Source organism: Orbicella faveolata, unplaced genomic scaffold, assembly GCF_042242905.1.
Source record: "Orbicella faveolata isolate gen_17 unplaced genomic scaffold, um_ofav_v1 contig_25, whole genome shotgun sequence".
In the NCBI taxonomy this organism is placed as follows: domain Eukaryota; kingdom Metazoa; phylum Cnidaria; class Anthozoa; order Scleractinia; family Merulinidae; genus Orbicella; species Orbicella faveolata.
Window position 1 is genome coordinate 1,623,282 of NW_028301553.1, and position 16,077 is coordinate 1,639,358.

Genomic DNA, 16,077 nt, shown 5'->3' on the forward strand with positions numbered 1-16,077 from the left:
TATGAACCAAGGACCTGGGCCAGAATCTTCATAAGCAACTGCGCTAAACCGATCCTTTAAAGAAAATTTCAACAGTTGTAGCGCCTTTCTCAGCTTAACTGCTGGAATCCTTGCAATTGTTTAAACTTTCAGCCCATTCAGTCGGCTCGTTCCCTGACTGAGAGCCCCTGGGAACGAAGTTGCTCAGTATAGTATTCAGTTGTCAGATCTCAGCTGTCAGACGTGAGTTAAATAATAATTTTTCTGCGAACAGAATCGATGCCCAATTAATTTCCGTTCATAATTCACGTAAAGGACAAGTGTCTTGTGCTTTCGGTGTTTAAATTTAGCCGACAGTCTAGAGTTTTCTGACCCTTTTCAAAGCGAGTCATTACACTGCACGTTCTTGGAAGTTGTGGGGTTACTAGAAAGTTAAACAGGTAAAATTATCGATAAAAAAGAAATGTTTCGGTGACATCGTGTCACCATTTTCACGATGTCACCGAAACGTTTTTCTTTCTAATCTCTAATTTTTACTTGTTTATGCTTTACAAAACCTTTGCTTACTGGAAAGTTAAGACGACATAGGAGTTTGGTTCTTCCAACATACAAAAAGCGCGAGTCTACAAGGAATATCAACCAATGAGAAACGTTTAATAAAAGCCGTATCTTTTTACAGTTTATATCGGCAGTTACGCATTCGCACACTAACAATATTGATGGGACTATCTGCTTAAGTCAAATTCAGGAATTAAGTTAAATATTTTAGAGATGCTGGTCTATTCTTTCTGTTTTGGGTCACTTTTAATATAATCAGTGAACATTGTTAGAGTTTCTTGATTGTACATGCAGGGTCAAAATCTTTCTTAGATCGAGTCAGCCTCATTCTCTTCGACCAACAGTCTGACGGCTCGACCAAACAATCTGGGCCGCAATACCCCCAACCTCCTGCTAGCCTGTACGCCTACGGTAGCGCGTTTAAGGCAACGAAAAGGTTGCCTGGTGATTGGTGGCACTTGTATGGGGATGGCACGGTTCTCGACTTCATAAACATATGTGAACCTGGAGAGGGTATCATTATTTATCTATTCTAGTCTAGCATAGAGTATCAATTTTTCAGTAGAAAGAACGAGAATCCATATCTTTTAGCCTTGCATAAGATACAGGTGGACAGACTATTGTGTTTATAGCGCGCGATTGAAGACTTCTATATAAAGCCACAGGTATGCTCATCAACTTACGCAAAGCCGGACGCTTTGTAAGTTACGGACGGCAAAGAAAGTCAAATGATAACATCTTTGGTGTATATTAAAGACATTAATTGCTGGGCAACGTTTCCGTGAAAATACTACAACGAGCGGGGCTTTCTAACTTACTTGTTGTAGTGGAAATTTACCAAAATTAAAAAACGTCTCACTCTGCGCTGTCTGTTATTAAAATTAACATCTAAAACTACCATAACCAATATTTCTGGTCGTGGTTGAAGTTTCAGTTTTACATGTTTACTGTTTTAAAAGTTAGAAGAGCCTAAGGAAAAACCATACCCTGCAAAAAGCTGTGATAAATGTCTATAGCAATTTATGAAAAGTAGTTTATGCCTGTTTGCGCTAACGCCGGTACAAAACGTACTCTACTGAAGAGGAACCATAACATGTTGTAACTGTGAAAACTGCACGGAAACGGGACCCCTGGAAACAATTTGTAACCCGTTAAATAACATACGACGAAAATCCTTGTCCATATATACTAACCCTAAAATCGCCGTATAAGAGGTCGAACCAAGCTTTAAGTTACAAATAAAATATTAAACAATAATCAATTCTTCTTAGTTTACTTTACGTTTCAATAACGATAAGTTAATTTGTTCTTAAAAAATTTTGAAGGAGTGATGGTCCATTTGTTGTAAATTCTGCTGGGGAACCATGCTGGCTGTATTCTTTGGAGGTTGTAGAAAATCTCCACAATCTGGTTGACTGTTAGCATCCTTCACGCATGCCATGTACTTACGAATGCTTTCTTTGAGATAATTCAGAGGCGATGGCCCTCGCCTTAAAACCTACAAAGATAGAGAAACAAAACTTACTATGAAGCGTGAAACAAGGAGATATTTTGGTTTAATTAAGCAATTACGAATTCTTCGAGTTCTCTTCCAACATCCCAAGTGGTTTATCATGCCTCTAAGCCATAGAAACTTGTGGTCTATTGCTTTTATATAATAATTCAGTAGGCACGCGAAATTTCCATGAGTTTACTGGCACAACAAACCATAGCTGATTGACCAATCAGAGCGCTCGCATCAATTTGATTATTATATAATGCGGTAGAAACTAGAGAATCTGATTTCAAGTATTGTGCAACAAGATGGCTTAAGGCCTCATGCGTCCCATGGCGTAATGAGAACCGATGATGATGATGATGATGATGATGATGATGATGATGATGAAAACAAGATGGGAGGTTTTGTAATCTCTCAACTTGTTACATTAAAAAAAATATTTAAACTACCTGGAAATGAAAGTCCTTTAAATTGAACTTTTCTCCCAGGGCGTTTTCTGCTTCCTTTTTCAACTCCATGATTGACAGCTGTCCCAGCATGTAAGTGAGAGCCTGTCCCGGGATGCTTTGGTAACGAGTCACTTCTTTGTCCACCTTGTCACTCGTGTCCCAGGTGTAATCAGCGAAGAGCTTTATTGCCCAGTCACGTGACTTGCCTTTGAAATGCAATCCCGTGTCTACAACCAACCGTAAGGCGCGCCAAATCTGAGGAGAATGGAACACTGAATGAAGTCCTGAATTTGCCGTTTTTAATGAAACTATGGTCACTATACTACGGGGTAATATAAACATGGGTTCTTAACCGGTCAAGATGGCTGGACATTTGTCAAGTCCTCTTTTGCTTTATGGACAAGACGCAGTCCAGCAACAAACACGCCGAAAAATACGAGGTCAATATCCAGCCGTCTTTACCAAGCAGGCTTGGTTGATAAAGGGCTTATTACATGGCGTAAAGGGCACGATTTATAATAATAATAATAATAATAGATTTGTATAGCGCCATATCCATGGCTCATGGCGCTTTACAGTAAAAAATGTTATTAAAAAATAAAATTTACATTAAAAATTTACATCAGTGATAAAAAATTACTAACAAATAAAATAGCTAAGCTGTAAAAATGAAAGTAAAACTAGGAATCATTAAAACCTTTAAATAAAAACTGACTAACTTAACTAAGTGACTGACTAACTAACTAGCTAAACTATCTAATCTACTAATTAACTAACTAACCAAAAGTCTAGTTATAAAATTTGTTAAAAAGATATGTCTTTATACAAGTCTTAAAATCTGATAGCGAGCCGCTCCCTCTTATATTGTTCGGAAGAGAGTTCCATAGGCTAGGTGCTACAAAAGAGAAGCACCTATGACCATAGCCTATTAACTTGACAGGTGGTACTTTCAAGAGGTTTTTGGAGGAGGATCGAAGATTTCTGCTTGGTACATAAGGCTCTAGCAGTTCAGTAATGTAATTAGGGGCCTGGCCGTTGAGCGCTTTATAGGTTAAAAGTAAAATCTTATAATTGATGCGCTGGCTTATTGGAAGCCAGTGTAGCTGCTTTAAAACCGGCTTGATATGATCGTATTTCCTTGTTCTAGTAACAACGCGAGCCGCAGCATTCTGGACATTTTGTAGGCGATCTATCAAAAATTTTGGTAGTCCATATAGAAGCGAGTTGGCGTTATCTAGTTTGGAAGTGATGAATGCATGTACTAACTTATCAGTGTCTGCTAGAGATAGACAGACTCTTATCCTGCTAATGTTTCTAAGATGGAAGAAACAGGCCTTGCAGGTACTGGTAACATGCTTTTCCAGTGACATGTACTCATCAAAGATGACTCCAATGTTCTTTGCAGAAGTAGATGGCTCGATCTGTTCACCAGACACATCGACGTGGTCTATTAATGGGGGTGGACGATGTCGTGCGCTTAAGATCAAAAGCTCCGTCTTTCCTCTGTTTAGTTTCAGCTTATTGCACACCATCCACGAGTCGATCTCAGAAACACATGCTTCTATTTTAGCTATAGAACCAGGTTGTTCGGCGGAGTTGGGCTTAAATGAGAGGTAGAGCTGGGTGTCATCAGCGTATAGATGGTAGTTAAGTCCGTGCCGTTTGATGATGTCCCCGATGGGCGATGTGTATAACAAATACAGGATTGGCCCTAAAACGGATCCCTGGGGAACACCGTAGCGAAGTTCTTTCATTTCTGACTTGGTTCCGTCAATCATCACAAACTGCTTTCGGTCTTGAAGATAGGATCGAAACCATTTTAGCGCATTTCCTTTCACGCCGTAGCGTTTTTCCATTCTTTCTAGTAGCAGTTTATGGTCGACGGTATCAAACGCCGCAGACATGTCCAACAGTAGCAGGATAACGCATTTCTGATTATCTATCTCACAGAGGATGTCATTTTGCACCCTCAGGAGAGCAGTCTCCGTGCTGTGAAAGCGTTTATATGCTGACTGAAAAGATTCCTCTAGATCATTATCGCGTAGATAGTCGCTCAATTGACAAGATACTGCCTTTTCAATTATCTTAGATACAACCTTCAGATTTGAGATAGGTCTAAAGTTTGAATAATCCTCAGAGTCCAGGTTGTCCTTCTTCAGCTTCGGTTTGATCATTGCTTCTTTCAGTGCAGCGGGCATAGATGCTGATTGGAGAGACATGTTAACGATGTTAGTTAACACGGGTAGAATAGTTGATTTACATTCCTTAAGAATAGAAGCCGGTAGAGGGTCAAGATCACAGGATTTTTTACCGATTTTGTCCACAAAACTTTCAATCTCTCTTTCTGACATCACCCTAAACTCTGTGAATTCGGCTTGACATGGCTGTTTGTATGCTTCGCAGGACTGGGTACCAGAAGTCACTTCTTTGGATAGCTCCGTTCTTATGGATGCTATCTTCTTGTCAAAAAAGTCGGCAAAATTGTTCGTAAGCACAAACATTGAGGGTGCGGTCGGATAGCGTCTATCTACTCTGCGGTGTAATAGCTTGTCGACTGCGTTGAAAAGTATTTTTGGATCTGATGCATTCTCTGAAATAATAGATGAATAGTATGAAGCCTTTGCGTCCCTTAGCATTTTGTTCACTACCTGGCACTGGTCGACAAACATCTGTCTGTCGACGCACAGTCTCGACGATCGCCAGCGGCGCTCCAGCCTTCGACGTTTTCTCTTGGCGTTACTAATACCCTCATGGTACCATGGTGCTGATGGACGGAGAGTTATCATGCGTCGTTTTAAAGGTGCATGCCTTTGAAGTATTTCCGTCAGAGTATTTTCGTATTTTTCAGTGAGGTCCATAAGATCAAAGGCGTTGGTTGTCAGAAGGTCAGATTGCTTTAGGTCGTCATTAAAACTGTCCATATTTACCGAGCGCAGTTTAAGATAACTAATTTCCATTCGTTCCAGAGGTGGTTTCTTTAGGCGTAGCTTGCAGTGTACAGCAGAGTGATCGGACAGCATTGGATCGCGTATTTCAACGCTAGTAACTAGCTCGTCCTCGGCCCTAGTTGTGATCAGGTTGTTCCTGGGAACAACGAATAATTCCATTCAACCTCAAACTCGCCTTTTGTAAGTTATTTCACTCACCTGCCATTTTAGCATGCCGTACTTGGTCAGAGGATTATCTTTATAGGTGTCTGTATATTTTGATATCAACGGATTCTCCGCGTAAAGGGCCCAGCCCTCGGAGAACTCCAAATAGAATGTGCTTTGTTGAATCCATGAAATTGGATCCTTGCAGCTGTCTTGGAAATGTTCCACATATCCTTGACTCTGAAATCAAATAAAATATTACTTTTGGGAACAGCGCTCGCACCTTTTTTTTTTAACTTCACTTTAAGAGAAACTGACAATGGCTGTTAACGTCTTCCAGTTCACAAGTGTTGCAATCCTCAGACAAACCAACCTGTGTGTAGTGCCCAGGCGACGCTTCGTGTGCGTTTATAGTCCATTCCTCATTTTTGGGCCCGGGTCTTTGTAAAAAGAAAGGAATGCTGTAGATAGAAGGTCTGGAACACTGCGGATCACTCTCTCGGAAGGCTGGAGCGGCTGACGAAGGGTTAAAATTAGGCAGGAGTTCGACAGGACAGTTTGGGGTGGACTGGTAAAGACCAGTAAAATGGAACAAATTGATTGTCTTCGGATCTAGGGTTGCCATGATCTGAAATTAATAATAAAATGATCAGTTAAAAACTGATTTCCCCATAATATCCAAATATTATCACGTAGCAAGTGAAGTGAACATTGTGGTGGTGATTTTTCTGCGGAATTCTGAATGTTTGTGCTGCGATGATAGAAAAATCTTAGTTTATTAAACTGAAAACTGAAAACTTAACAATGAAATGATGAATTGATGTATGGAAAAAAAGGTAGACGTCAATATTTACAATTGTATCCGCATTAACCGAATCTGATGAAAAATCTTTCTTGTATGTCTACCAAGTTAAAAATTTATCATCTCTTTTCCTAACCAACAATTGCTGCAGTAGGTTTACTTACCCATTGAGGATCTGTTTGGAACTAACCTCTCGTGCATGGGCAAACCAGTTTTGCATGGCATTCCAGCGAACTGGACAAAAGATCTTTGCTCCGTGGATTGAGCTACACAGCTTGTGAGCAGCTGGGCTGGATTCGTTCTTCGGAATGTCTCGCTTGTTGTAAAACATTTCCGATCTGTTCAATATTTTAATAAACTCGTCTTTTGCTTTCTGCGTGTCATCCTCCTGGGTCACATTTCGAGCCAAGTTTAAAACCTCGAAGAAAAAATAAAAATATGCTACTTCAAAATCTAGCCTGTGTAGCAGAAGGCGTTCTCTCGCGATAACAAAATATCAGCGACTCAGAAGCCACATGAAAACAGACAGAGGCTTCTCAGCTTGATCTCTTGGCCCGATTGCCAGTTGTTGTTTCGGATGAGGCCCGGACACGACATAGCGGCAGAAAATCCACCCTAATTTGTCCCTTATCATTGGCGCGCCATCAAATGCCACTCGCGTATATTTCGTTCAAAAAAATGTTCAAATTTTGTTGTTCATAGTGGTCAATGCGCTTAGCTACACTTAGATAGTTTACAGGCATGCCACTTAAACTGAATGAAACAAACATATGAAATAAACATAATAGGCTTACAAATCCCAACTGGCGGGAGGCAGACCAGTTGACTAATTACAGGCATGACCGAGGATTTGAATTCTACCGAGAAACAATTCCAGCTAAGTGGTCAGAGCGGGACATAAACCCGCGACCTAACCACTCGGCCATGCTGCCTCGTTGCCATGCCGCCTCTTCATTGAATACAAGCGAAACAGCTCAGGTTAGTTGAGGCCACACTGTAATGCATGACAAAAACTATGGTCTTAAGTACAAGAATCACTTCTTTGAATGCCCCATGCAGTACTGAAAACCCTGAACGTCTTTCAGAACAAAACTATGGCCTTACCTCGGGGTATTTTCGATTTATAATTGACCAACCAAGTTCATAGATTTCATCAGGTGTTTTTTCAGTTGTGGTGAAGTACTGCATAAGCTTAAGATAGGTGGCCTTCCCATCAAGCTTTTCACCAGTGGGGAGAGTCTTCGTTGTCGTTCTGTTCGTTTTCGTTCCGTTGATGTAAATGAAGTCAAGAGGTAAGTTTGCCAAGCCGCTGGACAGCTCACTCGGGGCGCAGTACTGTAAATGTTCCTTTTCGATATACCTTGAATTTGAAATAAAAACGATTAACTGTCATACACACTGAAGCCGGCTGTCGGACAACCTCGATCCCAGGCTCTCTCTCCTTTGCTTCCCCTGTCGTTAAAATGAGAGAGTCTGGGATCTAGGTTGTCTGTCGGGTTTAGTTTTGGTTCAGGCCACAATTAGGCTCGAATACTAGCCGCTGTTCGGGAAAGGAGCCCGCGCTCCAAGGACGTACACCGAACTCGAGAGAGTGGCGGAAATCGAGTCTACGCCCCAATTGGCCTCGGATGTTATAGAAAACTACAGTAGCCTGCCTGAAGTAATTTCTTCACCTTGTGACATCAACTAACTTCAGTACAAATTGATAATAGTTTTTTCAGTATATTTTCGGTTAATATATGTTTCCAAAAGTTAGTTTAGAGAATTAACTAATATCAAGTGCATCTAGTGCAAGTTATCGTCTGCAATGTAAGGGGCATCCCTCGAAACGAATGTTTTGTTGACTAACGTGTGGACAGCCTTGGAGAAAGTCATCTTCGACTATGAAATTGACCGCTGTTAGTTTTGAACGGAGACTTGACCAACACCGGTCCTTTTTCGAGCCGATGATACCCGACCACCCCACGGGCTGAATGACCTGGGTTCAAATTAGTTAATCAATTGTTATCTCACCTTAACGCACGCTGAATTGGCTCACCAACATATTCAATAACAAACTGTCTCAATGACTCGTTCACTGATCTCCCGTGTTTGACTTTCCACAAATCCAATTCTCCTGACGTCATCTTGGACAGAAATCCATCAACTAAAATTGCCTTCATGTACGTGGCATCGAGGATTCCTAACAATCAAAACACCGCACATGTTAGTCTGGAATAGGTATGTCAAGAACAACGTACATGAGAAAATTGCAAAGATCATTACCAACATCGCTGCATAATGAGAATATTCAGAATTAGGGACTAATCATGATACATAATTGTTCAAACAAAGCCGGTTTTTGTTAGCCTCTCTGAAAATTTATCCAGAAAATTTTCTCTTATCTTCAAAAAAAAATAAAATAAAATGCAAATTTTACTACTCTAAAACCAATTAAGTGTAATATTCTTTTCTCGTAAATCTAATCAAATTCGAAATTTGTTTCTGGTAATTCGGTACAAGTTCCTATACCTATATATTGCAAAGTTTGGTAATCCGCCATTCCTGGGAAGTTTTAATGAACTCAAAAATCGCTGCAGTTCCATAACAAATCGGAATATACCTGAAACAATCGAAAAAATGAATTTTTTTTTTCTCTTTTTTGAAGCCTGCAAAAATTACTATTGTATTGGAACACTCAAGCATGCAATGATAGCTTTTACTCTCCGAGGTCAATTTTCATTTGTAATGTCGATTTTTTTTGTACCATCTGTCCGTGAATTTTCCTGTTGTTTGGATCATATTTAATGATCAGAGCTTGTTGAAATTAGCTATCATAACACAAAGGAACCTTTTTACAAAAATAAAACAAATTTGTGACATGATCTATTGCGTTATCATTTAATATGTAGATTGTTTGTCAAAAAGTGCCAATCTAGTAGTTGTAAAGCCAGCAGCTGCTCAAGTTATGTTTTCAAGTTTTTCCTTCATATTGTCTTTTTTATTTATAATATATTGCTTTTCGTTTTCAGCAGGAGAGAATCTCCTACTTATTTAACAAGCAAGAATAAAATTCAATGCATGTTTTCTGTTTCTCATAATCCTTGTTCAAATGTTATATAGTTTGTTAATGAAACTTCTTTTCGTTTCCGTTGTAAAGTAGTATTCATGACAAACATTGCACTGGACGGCTTCTTCTCTACCCAACACTGCGATAAAAATATGGCGCTATTTTATCATGGTAGTAGCTTTGTTGGCAACTTAATATTCTAAACATGTTGAAATTAAGAATAGCCCAAAGAATAAAGAAAATAAAAATTATCATTACGCTAGAGGTTATCTAAACCTAGGCAATGTTGACGGAAATTAAAATAAAATAAAGCTGGTTATCATTGGAGGGCTTGAATCTTTTCGTTTACTGCATTTATCCTGGTGACTAGAGTAGATGAGGCGTAATCGGCGGTGTTTATGAACTTTATATGCTAACTTTTGGTGAAAGTATTTGGAACGGTATTACTTGAAACTATACCCTTACAGCGCGCAGTTTGTTCGACAATCAGTGTTTCCACCTCGTTTGGAAAGGGCTAGAAGAAGATTTTAATTCTGCGGGCACAATTTGGAAAATTCAATGATTTTACCATCATCTGTAACAAATGTGTTGCCTTTCCCGGATTTTTCAGGTTGAACTTGGTTTTAAAAAAGAATGCTGCCCTGTTTCCATTATGTTTAAATTCATGCTTATCTTGTAACGTTTGTCGTCCGTTGTGCGAAAAGGCAAATATTTGGGCTTCGTTCTGAGGATAACGGCTCCAAATTTTTAATTGTCCACATTGCAAATAAATCGCCACAATTTTTGTTTTATAAAATTATCGGAAAATTCTGTGTCAGTTCAGTTAATAAATTGTCGTAAGAGATTCCATTAAATTTAAAATAATTTTGATAACTAACCTTCCGTTGGATAACTGAGCAACACACGATGTATATTTCCCTATTTACCAGTCCGTTATCATCGACATCTCTGAATGCTCCCTCAAATAGATTGTCGTAGCAGAACCATTACATTCAAAATAATTTTGATAACTAATCTTCCACTAGATAACTAGGCAACATACGATTTTTATTTCTTTACCTACTGGGCCGTTAATATCGACATCTCGGAAGGCCCACCTCAAACCATCAAGGCCTGCTTTGCACTCTTCCACAGTGCGAACCATTCCAGCAGCCACGCCTAACTTCATGTTTTCCACAAACTGGGTAAATGTTTGGTTTATTTCCATCAATTTGTTCCTTAATGTCTCCATTTCACTCACAGATGACGGTTGAAAATGCCACAACGCTTTACCCACATCCATAGGTAAGAAACAAATCGATGACCAGCAGAAAATATTCGGTCCCATGAGCCAATCGCCGGAATAATAATCGTAGGCGAAAGGTACACCGTATGGAAACAAGTGCCGCATCCAATGAGAGAGCTGCGCTTTCGCCCGTTTTTCTCTTAATGTCAGTTTGTTGTCTCTGATCTTCATGTTTTCAAGTCTTTTCGTCAGCTTAGCAATCTCATCGGTAACAAATTTTATTTGCGTTGGCGTTGAATCGTAGCTTTTATAACGCTGGCGGATTTCATCTGACGTCACGCCCGGTTTAAAGGCGATTTTGTGTGGTAATAACTCATAAAACCGTTCCTGAGCTTGATGAAAGAACCTCTCTAGCCCAGAACTTCTCGCTTCTGCGGAGTATCCACAGCCACTGTTAATTGCTCGTGTATATTTCTGCGGTTCACATTGCTCGCTGGTTTTTATTGTGTTTGCTTGGATCATCAGCACAATCCCAGCTACGAGGCAAGCTATTCCACCTGCAACCAAGCCACCCACAACAATTGATTCACATCTAGTCCGTCTTTTTCTTATGCCAACTTCTTTGTACAACAGCGCCATTGCAGACAGAAAAGTAAAAAATACTAAAACTACAGGGCACAGAGTTGCAGAACTTTGAACCCAGATGTAAATCAGTGTGGAGCCTTTCGGAAATTACTCAAGAGCCTCAAAGAAACAATTTTGGACTAAGTGCAATTAATATTTTGTTATGAAAGTTTGAAACCAATCATTTTTTTCAAATCGCGTCCGGTCATTCTTTTCTTTATTTTTCATTAACGAAGAATTTTCGGTGTCATTTGGCGTGATAGAAGGATGTTGACTTTTTTATTTAACTGTTATGGAAATGTGTCACTTCACAGTAGCACGAAGCAAAGCTAATCTAGAACTGTAAACACGGAAAGCAAATATACCCTTTGATCTTGGCGAATATCTTAAGGTAACCAGACCAAAGCAACTGAAAACTATCATACGTAATGCCTTGATGAGTAGATACAGAAACTGATTCAACATGACTGCTAGCAGAGAAAGGCTCACATAACGATATACATGTAATATGGGAGCTGAAAAGGTGGTCCGAACGTGGGCAAACAATTCATGTCACCGAACCAATTGTGGAGAAGAAATAACAAGGAAAAAAGAAAAAAAATTGATAAAAATTACGGTTGGTATCATATGTTTATCCGTCTATTGGTGATAACTGTTCCATGAGTCAAATTCGTGTAAAGTGTGGAATAAAAATATTTTGGGGTTTCTCCGGAGCTTTGACAAATTTTTCCGGATCTGAATTAAGTGAAATCACTTCCTTGAGTGCATTCAAGTCCAACCCCGGACAAGTGGCTCTTAGAATAACATTTTTATTTGACTTTATTATCATTTACGCTAAATAAAAAGGAATTATTTTTCGAGAGAGGCGACAGGGAGAACGAAAATCATCAATTCGGGATTCTGTCTCGCTATAAAGTCGAATTCTCAGAGCTGGCATTAGACAGAAGCAACGGCATCCGGATTATTGTACATGTAGCACAAGATAGTTGTAGACGAAGTTATTTCTTTGTAATCCGTGTAATAAATCACTTGTAGCTAGGTCGAATAACGAATTGAAATTAACATCTGTCCTGAAATTGAAATTGATGTAAAACCTTTCATGTGAAATTGAGTTTCGCTTGCATGTTTATTTTCATGCAGATTGGGCGAAGGTTTACTGCCTCGTTTTGAAGCAGAGGCAATTTCCACATGAAATGCACTCAACATTCTCTTTCCCAGGGTCTCTGTTCCTTTTGTTGCAGTTAACGAGAAAAAGGAACCGAGAAAAGCAAACTTCGTCTCATATATGCTGTATCAGGCTACTCAAAAGGCTTTTGCTTTCAATTTAATGTTAAATGACAAAAGTATAAAACGTTTGTAAAATGCAACCAGATTAATGCGGTCATGTAATTTACACTGTTAACTGTCATTACAAATCTATGAAATGGAACTTTGATAAAATTTATTGGGTAATCATTTTCGCAATGTTGAAAAGTATGCGGCTCTTTCTCAGAATTGTACTTGCGTACTATTTTAAAGAAAGAATAACTACGTTTCCGATTTACAAAAACAAATTAGTGTTATTAGTAGCTTCCTTAAAAATCTCAGGATATTCCTTAAAAATCACGTGGGGTTCTGTCACGTTTTAAAAGTCCATAAGAAGCTTCAATATTTCATAATCTAGCCGTGTTTGTTGCGTTCGTTTACTTTTCTTTGTACATGTGGTTATTGGCTCACAGATAAAGACTGCTAAAATGCAATCAAAACTAACACAAGTGCCAAAACATTTCTAGTTGCAGCAGAAACCATTAACAGGTCTCATGTAAATGATTACTTGGTTTCCAGAATTGATGATCTGTGTCCAGAAATGTACTGTACAGGCTCCCAAAGACATGCTCAAAAATGAAATATGATAACAGCTTTGTCTTTGCGGGCAACTACAACTTGTGAATATTAATGCAATACACTTTTAATAATAAGCTATTGATAGTAAATTGTTATTATACAAAGAAGTAGAGAGCAGTTGAAAGTTCTTTGTTCATTTCCACTGCAGGTACCAGTGCTCCAGCTCCAGTTAACAGACCTTGTTGTTAGAATGCTAGTTTCTTAATTAGAAGATATACATGGTTGTCTACTTCCATTCCATGTAAGTTGTTTGCGTCACCTTGAAGCCTCATTAGTAGACCACCAAAAGACACATACGCAGCTCTGAAACACAGACAAAAAACAATCTAAAACGGAGGTATTAAACAGTCAATTTCATTATAGAAAATACAGTAAGCCTCCTCAACAACATTTTTTCACTATTGGTTTAAAAATAACTGCATAAATGACTTGCTCTAACAATTAATACTGAACATGCATTTTTTTTTCCAACTACAGTTGAACCTCCACTAACAGCACTGACAACAGCCAGTAAATCAAGAACTGATTAACAGTGTACAAAAAAAACCCATTTGTTTTTGTGTTAAGGTCACGTATCAAGGTTTGATTTCTGTTTTATTGATATCTTTTTTTACCTCCCCATAATGACTAACTCTCTACAATGGCTACTTTCCTCTTCGCAGGGGGCAGATCCAGGATTTTTCTCAGGAGGTGGTGCATCACTTATGAATGGCATAACTGACTGGTGTGGTAAACAAATTTTAAAAGCAAATGTGAAGAAGAAAGCTTCATCTCAGGGGAGTTGCACCCCCTCCACCCTCCCCCTAGATCTGCCCCTGTGTACCAACGGTGATCCAAGGTAGTCCAAGGTGGTCATTGTGGTGTCAGGTTCTAAGTACTGTGTATTATACATGTCAAATACAATGAATTACAAGCAAAACCAATCATCCCTTGGTATAGCACAATATAAAACAAATTTTCACACACTTGACACCAGTTGCACATGTTTGCTCGGAGTTATAGTCCACAGTTTTTGAGTGAATGTTTTTCAAACCCCACTTGTACTTTGGTACAATGTATCAATTTGATGACAGCAATCTATGGAGTACAGTGCTGGTTTGATTGTTGGATTCACTTACAATCTTGTTGGGGCTTCCACTCCACCTTCATCTCCTTCTATTCTGTAAACTTTACCATACATGACATATTCAAACTGGTCAGCACGTGAGGGGCTGTTGTCCGATGGGTTATATTCACCATCATCTGGAGTACCATCTTCTCTTAGAGTGTTGGCCAAAACAAGTCGGAACTTTTCACCATAATCCACTGGATAAATCTGGGTATTAACATCTAGTATAAGGTCCATTTTAAAACTTTCGCTTTCACAGTGGAGTCGAGAAACTACAGATGAAAGAACATGAGCCAACAAAAACATAAAAACATTTTGTGTGGAACGTAAAAATACAGTTACTTCAGAACGTATGTGTTAGTATATCTACATGTAAGTTCACATTATCAAAGAGAACTGAAGAAAAGTAGATTAGACCACCTTAGCCTGAAGGAAAATGGTGGACAAACTTGTAACCTTCAGAACCTTAACCGATTTCTGTGGTGTTTCGATAGAAAACTGTACGTGTATTTCCAAAAGATCTAATAAAGTGAGAGGAAACACGGCCACAGTAAAGCGAACAACTTCCTGCAATGCACCCTTATTACTTCACTGCTAGTAGTTCTAAAGGTATCCGGTCGTTTCGCCAACGAGTCGTTTCGCCAACGTCTCGTTCGCCAACGTCTTAGGTCGATTCGCCAACGTCCTCAGTCGTTTCGCCAACGTCCTACCGGTCAATTCGCCAACGTCATATATCCAATACTAACGAAAAAAAAGCTGCTTATTGATGTTTGGAATGCAATCCTGATCCTTGGGTGATCCTTGGGTGATCCTTGGGTCAAGAAATTTTAAGTCACTGCCAGTTTCGCTTGACTGACTTAAGATCAATTTGCATGTTTCTGATAGTTTCACAAGCCGGCTCGTGGGCGCTACATCGCGGTAATTTTCACGGTGAAAATTGACTGTTGAATACCAAAGTCCGATGGCTTCCAAAAGTTTGATGGCTTCCAATTCGCGGATAATGCATTACGATGTAAATTAACATTATATCTTTTCCTTCTTCAAAAGCAAACAGAGTTTGTTTTCATTTTCCAGCCTTTCCAGTTGTTTACGCAAGTAACTCTAGGTAAGGGAATGAAATAAATGACAACAGACACAAGTGAAGGTAAACTTTAAACTTTTATTTAGACGTTGGCGAATTGACTAGTAGGACGTTTTCACCGTGAAAATTACCGCGATGTAGCGCCCACGAGCCGGCTTGTGAAACTATCAGAAACATGCAAATTGATCTTAAGTCAGTCAAGCGAAACTGGCAGTGACTTAAAATTTCTTGACCCAAGGATCACCCAAGGATCAGGATTGCATTCCAAACATCAATAAGCAGCTTTTTTTCCCCGTTAGTATTGGATATATGACGTTGGCGAATTGACCGGTAGGACGTTGGCGAAACGACTTAGGACGTTGGCGAATCGACCTAAGACGTTGGCGAACGAGTCGTTGGCGAAACGACTCGTTGGCGAAACGACCGCAATTCGTTCTAAAAACTCGGATCGAGCCCGCTACGTACAACAGTTGTGAACAGAACTTGTGTTTCTTTAGGAAAGCAAACAAAAGGTAGGTGACATAACTGCTTGGGTCAAAAAGAACCTTTGAAATTAAAAGTATCCATTCTTTAAGTATGACCAACCTCTGTCGAATTTTTTACCCTCGGGATCGATGTCTTTGACGTCGAAAATATCCTCAAACAAAACTCCTGCCATGTTGAAATCAAATTGACCAGGCGTTCTACGCTAGAAAGAACTACGAAAACTGTCTACGGGAGGGTAGAGG

General features: G+C 39.3%; 2 protein-coding genes across 2 annotated transcripts; both read right to left on the bottom strand.

Annotated features, from left to right (window-relative positions):
• Nucleotides 1-614: 614 nt before the first annotated feature.
• Nucleotides 615-11,721, bottom strand: LOC110040092 (uncharacterized). Its single transcript, XM_089293389.1, has 8 exons — nt 10,487-11,721; nt 8,392-8,560; nt 7,483-7,738; nt 6,569-6,796; nt 5,950-6,204; nt 5,631-5,816; nt 2,485-2,739; nt 615-2,035 (listed from the first exon to the last, which is right to left on the bottom strand). Exons 1-8 carry the CDS (start codon nt 11,289-11,291, stop codon nt 1,847-1,849), a joined length of 2,343 nt encoding a protein of 780 aa, XP_089149515.1. The 5' UTR covers nt 11,292-11,721; the 3' UTR covers nt 615-1,846.
• An 866-nt stretch (nt 11,722-12,587) lies between these two features.
• LOC110040620 (DNA-directed RNA polymerases I, II, and III subunit RPABC3) lies at nt 12,588-16,073 on the bottom strand. The gene is made up of 3 exons (XM_020745887.2): nt 15,935-16,073; nt 14,279-14,540; nt 12,588-13,463 (listed from the first exon to the last, which is right to left on the bottom strand). Exons 1-3 carry the CDS (start codon nt 16,005-16,007, stop codon nt 13,346-13,348), a joined length of 453 nt encoding a protein of 150 aa, XP_020601546.1. The 5' UTR covers nt 16,008-16,073; the 3' UTR covers nt 12,588-13,345.
• Between the last annotated feature and the right edge of the window lie 4 nt (nt 16,074-16,077).

Bases quoted from the DNA above. Each gene is read 5' to 3' on its own strand.
- LOC110040092 (XM_089293389.1), bottom strand. From the start codon at position 11,291: ATGGCGCTGTTGTACAAAGAAGTTGGCATAAGAAAAAGACGGACTAGA. The intron at 5,817-5,949 runs GTTGGTTTGTCT...ATTTGATTTCAG, and splicing joins CGCCTGGGCACTACACACAG to AGTCAAGGATATGTGGAACA. The intron at 2,740-5,630 runs GTGAGTGAAATA...CATTCTCCTCAG, and splicing joins ACGGCATGCTAAAATGGCAG to ATTTGGCGCGCCTTACGGTT.
- LOC110040620 (XM_020745887.2), bottom strand. From the start codon at position 16,007: ATGGCAGGAGTTTTGTTTGAGGATATTTTCGACGTCAAAGACATCGAT. The intron at 14,541-15,934 runs GTTGGTCATACT...TTTCATCTGTAG, and splicing joins GGGTAAAAAATTCGACAGAG to TTTCTCGACTCCACTGTGAA. The intron at 13,464-14,278 runs GTAAGTGAATCC...TCTGTGTTTCAG, and splicing joins GTGGAAGCCCCAACAAGATT to AGCTGCGTATGTGTCTTTTG.